Source organism: Semicossyphus pulcher, unplaced genomic scaffold (genome assembly GCF_022749685.1).
Source record: "Semicossyphus pulcher isolate SPU_LCO1_2020_fin unplaced genomic scaffold, fSemPul1.0.p SCAF_6, whole genome shotgun sequence".
Lineage (NCBI taxonomy): Eukaryota > Metazoa > Chordata > Actinopteri > Labriformes > Labridae > Semicossyphus > Semicossyphus pulcher.
In genome coordinates this window covers 9,350,605-9,366,798 of record NW_027211737.1, presented here as the reverse complement: position 1 = coordinate 9,366,798, position 16,194 = coordinate 9,350,605, and the positions used below count along the sequence as shown (strand labels likewise).

Sequence of the window (16,194 nt, the reverse complement as noted above, 5' to 3'; positions counted from 1 at the left end):
TCGCCTGTGCGCGTTGGTTTTACAGTCTATGGTTGGTTACGACACATTCTTGTCATCCAAATGTAAGAGGACACCGCTTCCTGGTATGGACTAATAATGGGCTGATGAGAGAGACAGAAGGTAGAACTGCTCGAGTCGGGTAAGTCCGCGGTGTGTTCGCATGTTAATTTTACATTCAATAGAGAGTTCGTGCAGACTTGAATCAAGATGTTTGTTGTGATTATTTTTTACATCTGTTATTTCCTCCTTCCTGTAGTTACAACTTTTTATATCTTTCCTGATGACTTACTGTAAGAAGTACTTTACTGTAGTTGATTTAACGTTACTGGCATACAAATGCCTTTATTTGGCATGTGGTGGATTCTTTCATCCACCGTTTTATTTCATTAAGCTGCAGATAACTAACTTAACATCTGTAATAGTGCTTTATTTTATTTTTTTACAGGTCCCAGAGATTCCTTTAATGCTCTTGAGAGCAACTCCCATGAGTCACAGGAATGTCTTGTAAAGAACCATGCAATGTCATACTAATCATAGAGAAAATGAAGCATAACCTATAGTGCACAGCAGATTAGTTGAACATGCTAAAGTGTATGGATATTTCCATCACTAAATAAATAAGGAATATAACATTTACCAGAGAAAAACAGAGCTGCTTTAAATTAAGAGGAAATTAAAGAATAATGGCTTAAGTCTACGATTTTGTCCTTAAATTAACCATAATCAGTTCCATATAACACATTTCTTGCTTTCCAGGAAATACTTTCAGGGACAAGAACTGTTTGTCATAAGTGTGGTGCTTTCCTTAGGGCTTACTTGTTCCTATTCCTTGAGATTAAAAGTCCCGTTTATTGGCACATTTATTGCACTGTAAATGTAATGTAGTCAGATATTTTACTTTCTAATTTCAATGCAGCTCTTCTAACCTGCACTGTGTGTGTTTTACTGATGTGCAGAAACCAAAGAGGCACCGTATTCATTTGGAGGAATGTCAGCCGTAAACAAATCTGCAAAGGATGACGGCTCCTTCTCCTCGAAGGTCATCAACATTGTATTTATCATTCTGCTGCTGGACCTGCTGGGATTCACTCTGATTTTACCGCTGCTGCCCTCCATTTTGGACCATTATGCACAAACAGGGGTTAGTGGTATTTTTTTAGATTATTAGATCTGTACGGTGCACGTAGTGAGAGCACAATCAGACATAGATGTCAGATATCAATCTTTGTATAGTGCATTTTGAAATCAAAAAAAGAGAGAAAGAGCTTTACTTCCTCATTTGAGTTGCATTTTATTGCCTTTAAAGAGAGATATTACCATTATCATTTGTGTTTTTATTTCATCATTTTGAATCTCCAAACTTGGCTGGAAAATGTTGGTGCCAGACATTAAACTCTCATAGCAAAACAGTCGTACATCAGTGTCACAAGTGGAACTATTGTTTATTGTTTCTGACAGTAGAAACTAATTTTATTTTGGGGTTAGGAAATGTTTTAATTGGGATGTATTGGGCTGATGATGTACAGAATTTGATGCTCTGTTGAACAAAGGAGACTTTGTGTGACGACTGTTCCATAAAAACCAAACTCATGCATGATTAGATTAGACTGTGACTGAGTGTAGGTTTGCATGCTGACTCATGCTGAATTGACCTTGTTACTCCTGTTTGATGTTGTATTTTCTGTGTGTTTCTTTGTGGGACAGGATGCCGTGTATGAGTCTCTGCAGGGTGTTGTGGACTGGTTCAGGGAGGCTGTGGGGATTCCTATGGAAAAGAAATACAACACAGTCCTGTTTGGAGGTAAAGTTGATTGATTGCTTGTGTGGAGCTTTATTTTTCGTGAGCATTTAAACATTTTAATATTGCAAAGAAACTGCACTCATTTGCATGCTCCTGTATTTGTCTTATAGGTCTGATCGGGTCACTGTTTTCACTGCTGCAGTTCTTGTCGTCGCCTTTAACCGGGGCTCTATCAGACCACCACGGCAGACGTCCCCTGCTCCTTCTCACCACAGTCAGTAAAATGTCATAGGACAAGGCAACAGTGTTATATCATTGTAGAGTCATTCACTCGGCACTGTTCATACTCATGCTGCTGCCATTTGCACTGATTTTTTGGGGTCTAATTGGGTGCCTTATTTTGCAGTTAGGGCTGTTGTCCTCCTACGCGGTCTGGGCAGTTTCCCGGAGCTTCAGCATGTTCCTTTTGTTTCGAGTAATTGGGGGCATTTGTAAGGGCAACGTCAGCCTCTGCACTGCCATCATGGCTGACTTGCCTTGCCCGAAAGCACGGAACAGAGGAATGGTAGGCACAAACCTTTTCGGGCCATAACAGTTACTGTGTTCTTTAAATATGACATCTGAGACACCATAATGTGATTGGATACATGCAGATATTACTCTAAGGTCACACTGACATTATTTATAATCTTTTGTCAGGCCTCTCACTTGACCCTCAAATTGTTTAAGTTCCACATAATGGTACTGATAAGCCTCAATGTAAATAAATCTAACTTAACTTTAACATCTCCAGGCTATGATCGGCATTGCCTTCTCCCTGGGCTTCACCGTAGGACCTCTGATGGGGGCCTATTTTGCCATCAGCTCCAGAACAACAGGAAGCGTCTTCTACCAAACTCCCGCTCTGCTCGCCTTGGCCTTCAGTGCTGCTGATCTGCTCTTCATTTGGCTCATGCTGCCAGAGACACTCACAAATGATGTCAAGGTTGATATGGAAACATTCAAACTGCCAGTTGATATGTGTTTGTGCAGCATGTGCTCTTGAAAACATATAGTGTCTTGCTAAATAACAGATAATCCATTTTTTTTAGCAGTTACCAGGACAAGGTGACTGGTCTCTAAGGAATATTTTGACATTATGGAATATGCGTTTTTCCCACTTCTCCCCTAGAGTCAGATGAGAAGATTGATACCCCTCTGTACATATGTATAGTAAACATGAGGCTAATGCTAGCAGCCAGTTAGCTTAGCATATAGACTTAATACAGGGGGACACAGTTACATAAGACTGTGTTAATATTAAACGGTTTTAACTCCAACTTTGGAGATTTTTACTTTTTAATCTACAAATATTTCATCCTGTCTTTTACAGTAACCTTATTTTGCTTGGCTTGACTCACTCATGAAGCACAATTTCAAACATTGCCTATTGTTTCAACACAGACTTTTACACACACAGGTGCTTTTAATTAATCTGGCTAATTAGACCTCTTGTTGGGCTGAAGTTGGGTTGGGCTTTTCTGGGCGTTACCATGAGCCGATAACAATGATGATGGTGTAAATAGTGCTGCCCTAACCAGTAGTACGAAGTTAAGAGAAGCATAAAGGAGCTGTCAATCAAGTCAGGTCTGTACACACCCACTCAGAAGAGGTGTTATCAGGAAACTTGATGACAATGGTATGGGTGGATTGTGGGGTTGTTAAGGCTTAAGAACGTTTGAGACATGCTCACATGAAACAGGATACAGATCAGGTGACTCTTTAGCTAGGTATCGGTACTCAATACTACTTATTATCCCAGTACCGAGTAGTAGCAAAACTACTCCAGATAAAAGACACCTGCATTCAATCCTTTTTTTAATCCAGAATCCAGATCTTCAAAATAAGGACATTTGGGATTTTCACAATAAGGGATTTGTATGGTTTTGGTAACAGCCAATGTCTGCAAGTGTTAGGCGTTGATTTGGAGCAGTGTGAGTGACTGAATTTCTCACTTACACAAAATGGAATCAAATGAAGTAAATTTAAAAAAGGTACTACATTAAGGACTCAATTGGTATTGGTATTACTTAGGTAGGTAGGTAGGTCGGTCGGTCGGTCGGTAGGTGGATGTATGTTATTGATCCCAAACTGGAAAATTGTGGCGTTACAGCAGCAGGTTATCAAAGCGAATACAGCACAGGAGAAATAAATATAAACTATATAACGCTTACACAAGAAGAAACAAAGGAATATATAGTACATCCAGGAATTCTATCAGCAATAACAGATAAAACCTCAACTATATTAATCTAAAATAAAGGGTACTGGTTTAATGTACATTAATGTAAATATCATAAGTCCCTAACTGTTAAGTGTAAAGCTGGTTTGGATTTGTTTGTTTCCTTGAGTTGCTGAATGCTTTTATTTCTGAAAGCACCATTACTCTGTTTGACAGATACAGATTATTATTTTTGTTTCTTCATAGGCCTCATCTTCAGGGTTTGGGGACTCCAGGGACCTTCTGAGTCCTTTATCTCTGTTCCATTTTTCAGCTGTAACCAGGACAAAAGAGCCGCCTTCAAAAGAAAGTGAGTACATAACACACACAGAGATTCCTGGCAGGAGCCTACACCCATTTGACCCATTTATAAGGTGTGATTGAACTTTGGCACGATGATAGAAGGTGGCAATGTCTTTACAGGAATGCAGAAACTTCAAGTGTTGGGACTGGTTTATTTCTGCTACCTCTTCCTGTTCTCTGGTTTGGAGTTCACGCTGAGTTTTCTGACTCACCAACGCTTCCAATTTACAAGGTGTGAACTCAGACATAGAGCTGTGCACTCTATCATAAAAAGTGAACCAGCTGAACAGCAACCATGTCATTCTTACAAGCATTTTTCCTCTCACTAGTATGCAGCAGGGAAAGATGTTCTTCTTCATTGGTGTCATCATGGCTTTGATCCAGGGGGGTTACGCTCGCAGAATCAAGCCTGGGCAACATATCAAGGCTGTTCGTATGGTAGGAGTTCATTCTGTTTACATGATACTTAGCCGTAAAGCCATAAAAAAACACTCTTTATACTACTTTTCATTCATTCGTTTCTTATTTTTAGGCAATCATAACACTAATCCCAGCATTCATTCTCATTGGACTCTCATGGAATATGACGATGCTTTACAGCGGCTTGGCTCTTTACGCATTTGGTGAGCACACTCCTCTCTGAATGTCATGTTAACATAAGTTTAACCCTTTTCTTTACACAGGAATGCAAAATTTGTTCTACAATCCATAAAAGTAGAGTCACACCAGGGAATAAGACTTTGAATACTGCAAGTGAAGAAGAGGCCTTGACGATAGAAGTGTTTTAAATAATCCACCTCTTTCTCTCTGTCATGCCCATTGTTACCATGCTTTATGTAAAGTCAGTTTTATTTAGATATCCCAATATCACAACAACGTATTAGCATCAATCTGTAGGAATACAGTTCTCAATTTCTGCTCAGCTTGGATAAGAATAAACTCTTTTTATTTTAACTAGCAACAGAGGAGGGATCCCTCTTCCAAGAAGTTTACAGGTTGTTTGTACAAAGACAATGATTGCAAAAGACAGAAATAGCAAATAATGATTTAATCTACTCGTTATATAAACATTATGCCGTCATTTTGTCAGCCATAACTTATAAACAGGCATTTTCTGGTTGAATACATGTCAACTAAAAATAAAATATAAAACTCTAATATCATCGACAGGCAATGCATGGTATGACAATTCTGTTTATAGATGTATTTTTTTATTTATGGTTAATAAAGTGTTTCTGTGTTTACATTGTTTACAGCTGCTGCAATAGTAGTTCCATGCCTGTCGACACTAGTTTCTGACCACGGTGAGCTCCTTGATGATTCTTATTTGTGAAAACTCACAAACTACTGTATTTTGAATACAATATAATGTGCACAATGTTGCTGATTATCCACTGTGGAAACTCCTTTAGGCTCTGCCAGTCAGAAGGGCACAGTGATGGGGATCCTGCGTAGTTTGGGAGCTCTGGCCAGAGCACTGGGACCAGTGGTGTCCTCCTCTGGTAAGGCAAAAGATGGCAGTAAAGGCTCCAAATGGTGCCAAAAATCTCAAATTTGTACATGTTTTACAGACTGATGTTTTGTGTATTATTACATTTTCTTGGTAAAAAACTGCCCTTTAGAGTGTAACTCTTGTGTTTTCTTCACAGTTTACTGGATAGCTGGAGCTCAGATCTGTTTCCTCCTCACATCAGCGTCTTTCATTATCCCCCTGGCTCTCTTGAGAACAGCTGGGAGGCTAAAGGACGAGTGAGAGGCACAAAGACTGGAATGGGACATTTTAGTGTTTTATAGTTTCAATGAATGTTATGATGTTTACATCTGCCGGAAAAGAAAAGCACTGACTTATTACTTTGACACATGCATAAAAAATATGAAGAGATATACTGTTAGCGCTGTTTTTGCCAACACATCAAAACATGAAACTAAATTTTGCAAGAAGACGATGCCAAAAATAATAATAATAATGTATGTAAAACATGTATGTTTGTGGAGCAAATATATCATTTTATAATGCAGTATTTTATCAATCACTCAGATTTTCTATTTTACAAAGTAGCGTTTTATTTAAAGCTTACTTTAAACAATGTAAATACTCTATTTTCTAAATAGAATAAACAAGAATTTGAATACCTGTCTCTGGAAATGTGTTATTATCTTAAACATTGTATAAAAATATGTTCAGTAAACCTTATTGCAGTGGTGGAAAATAAATAAGTACATTTACTAATTTACTAAAGTACTTGTATTTAAATTTGGTAGCCTGTTTCTATTTGAAATTACAAAATACTTTATTACAATATGCACATTTTGATTCAATTGTACTTTAAAAATTAAAGACCTTCTACACTAAAGCTGCACAAAATTAACTGAAATACAGGCCTACTTGTCATTTGAGTTTTCTTTTCTAAGGTAGATAAATTGTGACCTGTTTAAAATGAAAAGAAAAGCAATCACCGTACATTTAGTATTGTTGATTTGTAAAGTAGGTTTATTCCGCTGTGCGCAGAAAGATGTCGCTGTTGGCTCCTCTCAGCAGTAAACATCAGCTGTTTCAATCACGTTCGGCTAGCTAGCTGCTAACTGCTGCTATGCTATCAAACAGGTTGCTCAGCATTGGTAGCCAACACACTGTTGCGGCTAATAAATGTAGCATTGTTGGAACTAGGACGTTGACAACTGCTGAAATATCGAGGGAACATGCGGATACGAGACTGCATATAGGAAAACCCTGAAAATGGACAAGGTAGTCGACGAAAAGTAACATAACGGTTGTTTTGAGCTAGCTAACACGCTAGCCAGTGACGCTAACGTAAGCTGGTGCATGTAGCTGAACGTAAGCTAACTTTGAGCAAACTTAAGCTGTTGCAACCGTGCAGTAAACACCTGTTTTGACCTCACTAACAAGCTGATAGTTATGAGGTTTTACAAAATTAAAATATGGAGTATTGACGGGTTAAAGGAGAGTTACAACTATGCAAAGTTAGGAAGATAGATGTAGGTTTGAGTTCTATATCTATCTTTAACACAACACAAATCATAAGTTGAGCTCAAAACACTTTGTATAACTTAAACAAGAGTCTAAAACTAGCTTAAAGTGATTAGACATTATTGAACTGTCTGTAGAAATACACGACTTTACTTGAAATGCAGCCAGCAACGTGACTGTCAAAGGTCGTATTCCAGCAGACTGCTGATGATAGACCATCTTTACTTTGCACAGGAGAGCAAACTGTCATCTGCTGTCCAGTCTGCTGACTACAAACATCAGAGGAGACAGAGGAAGGAGCCTGCTGAGCCACACACAGCCTCATCGCCACCTCTGGTTTTACCAAATCCTCATGTGTTCGACCAGAGTTTGAGAGGGTAGGAGGAAAATCGCAGTTCATAGGAGTTTTTTGTCCTGATCTAAGTAAACTAGTTTGCTTTAATGGCGTGTTCCCAAGGTCCCGTTTTTTAATTATCCCGTGTAGATTAGCTTGGAGTATTGTTCAAAGGCATTTTTACAAATGTAAATGGTAAAAACCTTTGTGGAGATATCGATGTCTAAATACAGCAGTTTGTCTGCAAATGTGATCTGTACTTCTCTATTAGTATATCAGTAGCTTATAAGCTAAAGGTTTGTGGAAAATCTTGTGTCTAATGTCTAATTTATGTGATATATTAAGATAATTTTGATCTGGGAAACCTAGAACCCTGGGAGTAAACATGGGACAAAGATATGTTCTCTTCTTATACACCCATGTAAAGCCTCTTAATTGTGGAGGTTTATGAATATATCTTTGTTAAGGAGCCGGCACGGAGTGAGCGCAAAGCAGAGTCCATCAAATACAAACGGAGGGCCAGCAGAAAAACAGGGAGATGTGTCGAGGAGCCATGGGTACAGCAGCAACCGTCGTGCTGCAAGAGAGACCAGTGATGGTTACCTGCAGAGAGACAGGCCTTTACGGGATCCACAAGCAAAGGTTGGTTTTGATTTGAGTAGCAGAAAATAAAGAAATTGACCTTTTATTTATGAAATGAATGTCTAATTTCCATTCATCACATCACAGACATCAAAAAGCAACAATGACTTTGTTGCTCAAGGCAGAGCTATGGGCAAGAGCTCACTGGATGCACATAGGAAAGGTACATGTTACATATTAATTTGATGATTTTTGACTTACCTGCATACACCTGATTTCCCTCACTTTAACTTTTGCACTTTTACTGGGCTTTGGACCACAGGTTTTAGAAGTGCCAGATCTGCCCCGAACTCTGCAGAGAAGTCAAAACCAGCACAGGCAGCCTCTGCCCCATTTGAGGTGAAGATGACTGATTTCCCTGAGTTAGCTGGTGTTTTGCCGGGTAAAGCTGGACCTCCTCTTGTCCAGAAGGAGTGTTGGGGTCCATCTTCTCAAAGATCTGCATCTTCCTGGAAAGTGAGTTTACTGAAATATCAGATATGATAGTGTGCAGTTTGTGGTGAAACAGATTAAACTCATACATTTGGTGCTTTTGTAATTTTCTATTCAATAGTCTGTCAAGAAGGGATCCCCGACACGACCTGACCCCGTGCAAACTGCCACTAATGTTCGTCCAGACCCCCCTGCTGCTTCACCAGGTAGGTGAAAGTCCTTGTAATGATCCTATAAATGATTGAAAGGTAGTGTTAATAACGCATTAGATATTGATCATCTTGTGTATTTGCTTGTTTATTTTTTTGAACAGATCAGCCCGTGGTGACTTCCTGGGCTAATGTCGCCTCTCAGCCTCCAAAGAAACCTGTCCCATTAGAGAAGACAAACAGCAGCAACCAGATGCAGGTTAGATGACGTGTTTGATTTCAATGCTCAGCATAGAAGCTTTATTTTTATAGGGCACCTGCAGGTCTTGAAAAGTCTTAAAAATACACTTTTAAAAAATGTCCATCAAATAAAATGTTGGTAAGTTAAATGTGTGGCTAATTAGTATCAGTTACTTTTGTAGGTAATAAAATGCAGCATGTCATTACTGCGCTGCCATCTGTTTAAACATTGTTTTCTGTTCCTTCATTTTGCTTCTTGTCAGACAGAGGAAATTGCTGCAGAGCAGGAAGACGAGGCCCCAGGGAGGAAAAAACGAAAGAAAAAGAAGAAGAAGGCAAAAGATGCTGCTGAAGATACAGAAGCTGCATCAGAATGGCCGGCTGTTTATCAGGAGCCTCCAAAATTTGAGGTAAATAAAACTTTTTATAGATTTTTTTTTCCAATAAAAAAACAAATGCCATATATATGTTTTTTTTTATTTGAAAATGTTTAATGGAATATGTTTGTTGCTGTGTTTTTGTCAGGATGAAGAGGAGTTTCCAGGCTTGGGTCTCACTTTAACTGGGACTGATAGACTGATAACAAGCAGTTACGCAGCGAAACTATGCAATGAGGTACATAGTACCTTTTGTTTCTTCTGCCAGATGTTTGAACATAATGATGCAAATCCCTTGTCTTTAAAATGAGCTTGAATGCATATTATTTCTTTGTAGTTTTAAAAATAAGTTACATTTTTCAGGAAAACCAAAGAGAAGGTGTTCAGCATCAATCTGCTGACCAAAACAAGGAAAAATTACCTGCAGCAAAAACTGCACCCACAGAGACAGCTAAAAAAGGACAGGTTGGTAATTGTGATGGCATTTAAAAAGATCATCCTTTAGAGTACGGTACAGCTAAAGCTCGATTTGTACCCCTGTTCTTGGTCTCCTGATCTAGAAAGCTGAAAAGGTGTCTGGGAAGAAGAGCAAAGTTCCTGTTCAGCTTGACATCGGAAACATGCTGGCCGCCCTGGAGAAGAAGAAGCAACAATCTCATAAAGCCAAGCAGGACGCCAAGCCTGTCATTCTCTCAGGTGTGTTAGTGTCGGCATTTTTTCCTCTGCTACAATGGCTTCTTAATTTCTCTCTCTCTCTTTGCTGAGGGTTATTTTAAAGTACATTTTGGTTAATTGCACTAATTTCAAAAATCCTGTTTCAATTGATGTTTCGCCTATTCTGGTCCCTTTTTAAATAATATTCTTTGTAGTTGGTGGAGGACTACCTGTTGCCCAGAAGCAGCCACTAGCTCAGAAGAAACCCCCATGGCAGCAGGATAAATTTGCACACAACCCCCTGGACTCAACCAGCCCTTTGGTGAAGAAAGGCAAGCAGAGAGAGGTGCCCAAAGCCAAGAAACCCACTCCCCTCAAGAAGGTAATTCCACTGGCTTACTCTGGAACACAAAAGGATTCACTCCTTTTTTATAGGATACTTTAAGCTACACTGCCTTGTAATTTTATTTCTCTCTGATCCTCAGATCATTTTAAAAGAAAGAGAGGAGAGGAAGCAAAGACGCTTGCTGGAGGAGAGAGGCCTGCTGCCTGAAAATGAGTTCAAACCTGCAGACGGCACTGCAGAAGAAGAGCAGTGTGACACTTATGCCACAGGTCAGAGCAAGAACTTGAAATAATTGTATAAAATTGCATCTTCCATTTTTTTATAGCTAATATTTGATTTATATTTTGTGCTCCTGAAACCTCAGATGAGGCTGGGAGTCCTACAGAGGAGCTTGATGATGACCAGTCAGAGTTAAACGGCACAAACCAGATGGTGCAAGAGGGCGAGGAAGAGACAGACAAAGAAGAGTCCTCAGAGCAACAAACCACCTCACCTGTGATTCTCTCATCCAGTCGACCCAAAATCCACAGCAGAAAGTTCAGAGAGTAAGACCATTATTAAGACAGTTAAACCATCATCCTCAGTACATGTCCTCTCTTTGTAGGTTATTTTTCTTACTGTATTAAATCTTTGTTAATTTGAGACGTGGTTTGTTGCACATGTTAGCTATTGCAGCCAGATGCTGAGCAAAGACGTGGACGAGTGTGTGACGAATCTGCTCAAGGAGCTGGTTCGTTTCCAGGATCGCCTGTACCAGAAGGACCCCATGAAGGCGCGCATGAAGAGACGCATTGTTATGGGCCTCAGAGAGGTCCTGAAGCACCTCAAACTCAGAAAGGTCAAGTGTGTCGTCATCTCACCCAACTGTGAACGCATCCAGTCCAAAGGTACTGACGATGTGCCTGTGAGCGCTGTGCTGTCAGGGCCATTTAGAGGCTTTCAGCAGTGTATTTAATGGAGGCTTAGAAATGTGTCCGCATTTTGTTTTTTGTTGTGCCAAACTTCACCTTAAAAATCTGAATTTTACTTAAAACAGGTTTTGCATAATCTGACTTTGTGTTGTTTTTCCAAAAATGCAATAACGGTTGCAACAAATGATTTTTATTTACTTAAAGCTCCTGTGAGAAGTTTTTCGCTGGTTATGAAACAAACTGAAATTAATTCTGATGACTCTATATGAGCTACAAAAGCAAACCAGACCATCAGCGACAGGATTGATTGTTTCTATATAGTTGTTTTAAAATGCCTGAAACCGCTGGCGGGGGGTAGTTGTAAGACGAAGCGATTAACTGCATGTTACCTTTTGTTTACATTTTCTAGGGCAGAAATTTTAAGTGATTAATACATAAGACTATTAACGAAAGCAGGATGAGATTTGTTGTTGAAAAACCACTAAAGTATGTACAGGACAAAATCAGCAAAGCGATAAGAGGTACAGCTTTGTCCACAGGAGGCGCCAAAATCAACACAAACCAAAAGTTCCTCACAGGAGCTTTACGTTTATTTTTGAGGCTATATGACAAAAATGTATTCTGAAATCCAGGGCTGCAGCTAAGGGTTATTTTTGTGACTTCCTATAATTGTTGTTTTGATTTTTCAAAACTTAAAATGGTCAATATACTTTCATGAATGACAAAGAAAAGCAGAGAATCGTCACATTTCACACTACTGAAATGGTAAAGGTTTGTTATTTTTGCTCAACAAATAACAAATTGATGTTTAGAAAAGATGCCATGATTATGTTTTTGTTATTTTACTAATTGTCACAATTGTACTAAAAAAAAACTGATACTGCCACTCAGACAAATATAACTCTTCACAGGAGGCCTGGATGAGGCTCTTTACACTATTATCGACACTTGTCGTGAACAGGGGGTGCCATTCGTGTTCGCCCTCTCCAGGAAAGCTTTGGGTCGCTGCGTCAACAAGGCCGTGCCTGTGAGCCTGGTGGGCATCTTCAACTATGATGGCGCACAGGTCAGGTTCATGTTCAGCAACAGTACAAACTATTCACTAAAAATCTGTTTTACTTTAGCTCTCAAGCTCTAAAATGGGGCGCCGGTTTAGCTCAGCGGTAGGATCGGCGTCCCATGTACGGAGGCTGCAGCGGCCCGGGGTTCCTCTGTCCTTTGCCGCTCTCTCTTCCCTTGTTTCTGACACTATCCACTGTCCTCTCTATAGATGGAGGCATTAAAGGCCAAAAAAAAGCTCTTAACAGTATTACAATAATCATATCAATAAATGTGTTTCTTACTGCAGGACTTCTACCATAAGATGATTGAGCTGTCGTCTGAGGCCAGGACAGCGTATGAGGTGATGGTTTCGAGCCTGGAGGAGACAGGTCAGGCAGAGGCGGAGCAGGAGGTGAACATAGACGAAGAGCTGCAGGCCAGCTACCTGGCTGATGAGGCGGAGCCCTCTCCTGACACCACACAGCCAGAGGAACCAGAATACAGTAAGTTATTTTCCAGAGCCTACATTTTTGCAATACCTGCTGTTACATTCCTTCCTCTATATGAAGTTTAAAACAAGTGAAATCTGTAAATTCATGACTTGAGCAATTAAATCCATGCAAATAATTATCTTTTCATGTTTCTTCTTCTAGTGAAAATTTGGAGGAAAATGTTGGAAAAGGATCACAACCACAGATTTCTTAACTTTGAGGAGCAGTTGAGCTCCATGCACTTGGACAGTGAAGGCACTGAAAACATTGATGAAGATGAGAAGAGTTGACAGTGGAGCCATATGTGCCTGAAAAAAATGATCACCAGCTTAGAAGAAAATAGGAAGGACTTTGTCACAATCTGGAGGTTTTGTCAGGAAATGAATCATGTTGCGAATGTTTTGCAATGAATTAGGAATTATTTGATTTTTGTGTTTTGTTCAAGATAATCAGTCAGAGATGTGAATTTTAAGGGAGTGTGTGTGCTTGGGTTATAAACTGGAGAGGTTAAACACTGACTAATTGGACCAAACCAGTTACTTGAAGAGATCCCACAATATGAAATTTCAACCATGTTGATTGTGGAAATGTGTAGAAGAGACATTTACGTACTGAATGTGTGCAGAATTATACAGTACTTAGAAACAATCAACAATGTGTTGATACAGGTTTTGGACTGTGGAGCCATTATGGTACATTTAGTTTTTCTCTTACCAATTAGCTTCTGTATTGTTATGGCATTTTTTGCTTTTATTTTGACTTCACATTGTAGAGATGCCTGCGTATGAAAGGAGACAGGTGACAGCGGGCATTGCAATTATAGGGTCAGTGTCTTAAATGGGCTTAGATAAGGGCCAATGAAATTGTAAGTTTGTGAAATGATGGTTGTATATCACCCTTTGCAAAACACATGCACAAAACATAGTGCTCATAGTAAATTCAAGGCCAACATTTGTATTATAATTATATAATTATAATGTTTTTGTTTTTTGCTAAAAAATAAATAAATACACAACCGATTTTTCTAATAAGAAATCACGCATTACTGGTGCTGTCACAGGTCAAACTTTGACCTAAAAAGTGCCACTATTTCTAGGCTTAGATTTCCTGCATTCCATCGCATTGTGGGAGAATTGTGTACATCAACAGAACGCTGAAAACCTGCTTTGAATTGGTATGAAGTATGGATTTGTAATTTCAGTGGTACACTGAATTTCTCTCTTTTTTTGCTTTGAGTCCATTATCAGATCTTAGCTTCAGCATTTTTTCAGTTTGTGTGACCTTACAGTTGATATGTGTGCACTGTTTTCACTGGTTTACAAAGGGTGGTACACAACCAGAGATGTATGAATTATATCTGAACATAATTTCATGAACTCTTAATCTATCTTACTCTCATTAAGACCCCAATGTCTGAAACCCCTCAGCTACATTCAATCACCAAGGTTCCTTTTAGGGTTTAAACTTAAGCAGTGCTGCTCCTTCACATAGGACATGAAATCCTTTTTTATTTGATAAGTTAGAATGTTTTGTGTTTTTTATTTGCCTGAGACTACCACAGTACTTCACCTGGTTTGATGTACTTCCTGTGATTAGGTTTAAACGGTAGCAATAGATTTTCTTATAACAAGAGAAACAGCAAAATAATGTTGAGAAAGATCACCTGTTGTAAACTTGTCTCTGATAAAAAGTTGTGAATAATTTTTCTGCTTGCTTTCTGGTTGAAATTTTGAGTGGCCCTCACTGTGGCAGTCCTGTGAGCTACTTTTTAACTCCAGGAATTAAGCATAGAGTTAAGGGCGTTTTTGATATTCCCCATAAATAGTACATCACATAACCCTTAAAAATGCCAATTTGTTGTTTTTACTGTTTAGTCTGGGATGGATTGAATGAACAAGATTCAACGTGTTAAATAGTGAACTGAAGGAGCGTTGTGTCACCCACAGACAAAGCCAGACTAGTTTCTCCAATTTTCCAGTCTTTGTGCTAAGCTAAGCTAACAAGCTACTGGCTATAGCCAAACATCAACTGTACACAAATGTGATTGGTCACATTATTCTTATCTAACTTTCCACCAGAAAGTAAGTGCATTTCCAGAAACACCAAACTAATCCTTTGCTCTACTATAAATAAGTTCTGTGGTAGTGAGAAACCAAACTGTCATACAATAGGAAACTTTGAACTGAATGATATAAAGGCTTAATGTTTTTGTAAAGATATATTTTTTGATTCAGATCTTTAATAAATCCATAAATGTAAGTTGTATGTAAGATGGAGTACTGACAAACTTCCTGGGAGGATGGGGAAACATACAACACATTTTTTTCCATGCATAAATAGTCAAATGTTTCAGTTTTCGAATGTTTGATGGGAATTGAAAATTAGAGAAATGGTTAAATTTCGTTCTAAAAATTAAAAATCAATGTTAAGTGTAACTTGCATAAAGAGGACAAATGCAGTGTTTACTGAAAGAGAGTGTGGGTCATTAATAAAAGAGGGCATGTAGTGGACCGAGTATGCTTCCCTGAGGAATCCCAATATCACAGTCAAAAAGTCTAACCACCTGGAATCATTTTAGACAAAGAAGAAAACTTGATGTTTGTGTCAATTTCAATTTTTTGCATTTTTTTAGTAAATATTGCATTAAGTGATAGAATTTTAAAACATTTGGGTAAGAAAAAAAGAAAGAACGGGACGCTGGTTTAGCTCAGTTGGTAGATTAGGCGCCCCCTGTACAGAGGCAAAGTCCTCGATGCACTCATCGCAGGCTCCACTCCCGATCATTTAGTGCATGTCCTCCCACATTTCCTGTCTCTCTTCAGCTGTCCTATGAAAGGCAAAAAGCCACAAAATAATCTTTAAAAAAAGGGACCTCCAAGAATTAAGTAGCATTTTTCGGGTGGCAGTTAAAAGGGACCCTGGCCTTTTTATTCTTGCCCTTCCCTCTAAAAATCGGACTCTGACACACTTACAACACAAACTTTGCGACAAGCTACTGTTACTGGCAAGAAAGTGTATTTTGATTAACTGGATAAAAGATAAACCCCCTACTGCCACCTTGTGGTATAGGGAAATCTTCAAAGTTCTTCCTCGTGAAAGAATTAGTGCAATATTGAAAGGTAATGAAATGTATTTCACAGAGTTGTGGTCTGACCTGTTCAACTACCTGCCTGAAGAACTGACCCAGCTGGTTATGAGGGGCCAAAGCTCTACAAAATGGCCAGCAACAATTGGACTGAGCTCATAGGAATCTCTCTGTGCCTTAGTTACAATTTTGAATGGCA

The 16,194-nt window shown here is 39.0% G+C and overlaps 2 protein-coding genes across 2 annotated transcripts; both read left to right on the top strand.

Annotated features, from left to right (window-relative positions):
- Positions 1 to 62: 62 nt before the first annotated feature.
- Positions 63 to 6,399, top strand: mfsd10 (major facilitator superfamily domain containing 10). Its single transcript, XM_069683093.1, has 13 exons — positions 63 to 139; positions 957 to 1,141; positions 1,705 to 1,801; positions 1,912 to 2,015; positions 2,148 to 2,306; positions 2,535 to 2,726; positions 4,209 to 4,311; positions 4,425 to 4,536; positions 4,634 to 4,742; positions 4,837 to 4,927; positions 5,561 to 5,608; positions 5,717 to 5,806; positions 5,954 to 6,399. The coding sequence occupies exons 2-13, from the start codon at positions 989 to 991 to the stop codon at positions 6,055 to 6,057; spliced, it is 1,362 nt and encodes a 453-aa protein (XP_069539194.1). The 5' UTR covers positions 63 to 139; positions 957 to 988; the 3' UTR covers positions 6,058 to 6,399.
- A 511-nt stretch (positions 6,400 to 6,910) lies between these two features.
- secisbp2 (SECIS binding protein 2) lies at positions 6,911 to 15,491 on the top strand. Its single transcript, XM_069682548.1, has 18 exons — positions 6,911 to 7,050; positions 7,528 to 7,670; positions 8,095 to 8,269; positions 8,357 to 8,432; positions 8,532 to 8,725; positions 8,823 to 8,907; positions 9,015 to 9,109; positions 9,354 to 9,500; positions 9,616 to 9,705; positions 9,831 to 9,932; positions 10,028 to 10,163; positions 10,337 to 10,503; positions 10,607 to 10,736; positions 10,832 to 11,012; positions 11,134 to 11,354; positions 12,290 to 12,444; positions 12,727 to 12,922; positions 13,073 to 15,491. Exons 1-18 carry the CDS (start codon positions 7,042 to 7,044, stop codon positions 13,198 to 13,200), a joined length of 2,430 nt encoding a protein of 809 aa, XP_069538649.1. The 5' UTR covers positions 6,911 to 7,041; the 3' UTR covers positions 13,201 to 15,491.
- The last annotated feature ends 703 nt before the right edge of the window (positions 15,492 to 16,194 follow it).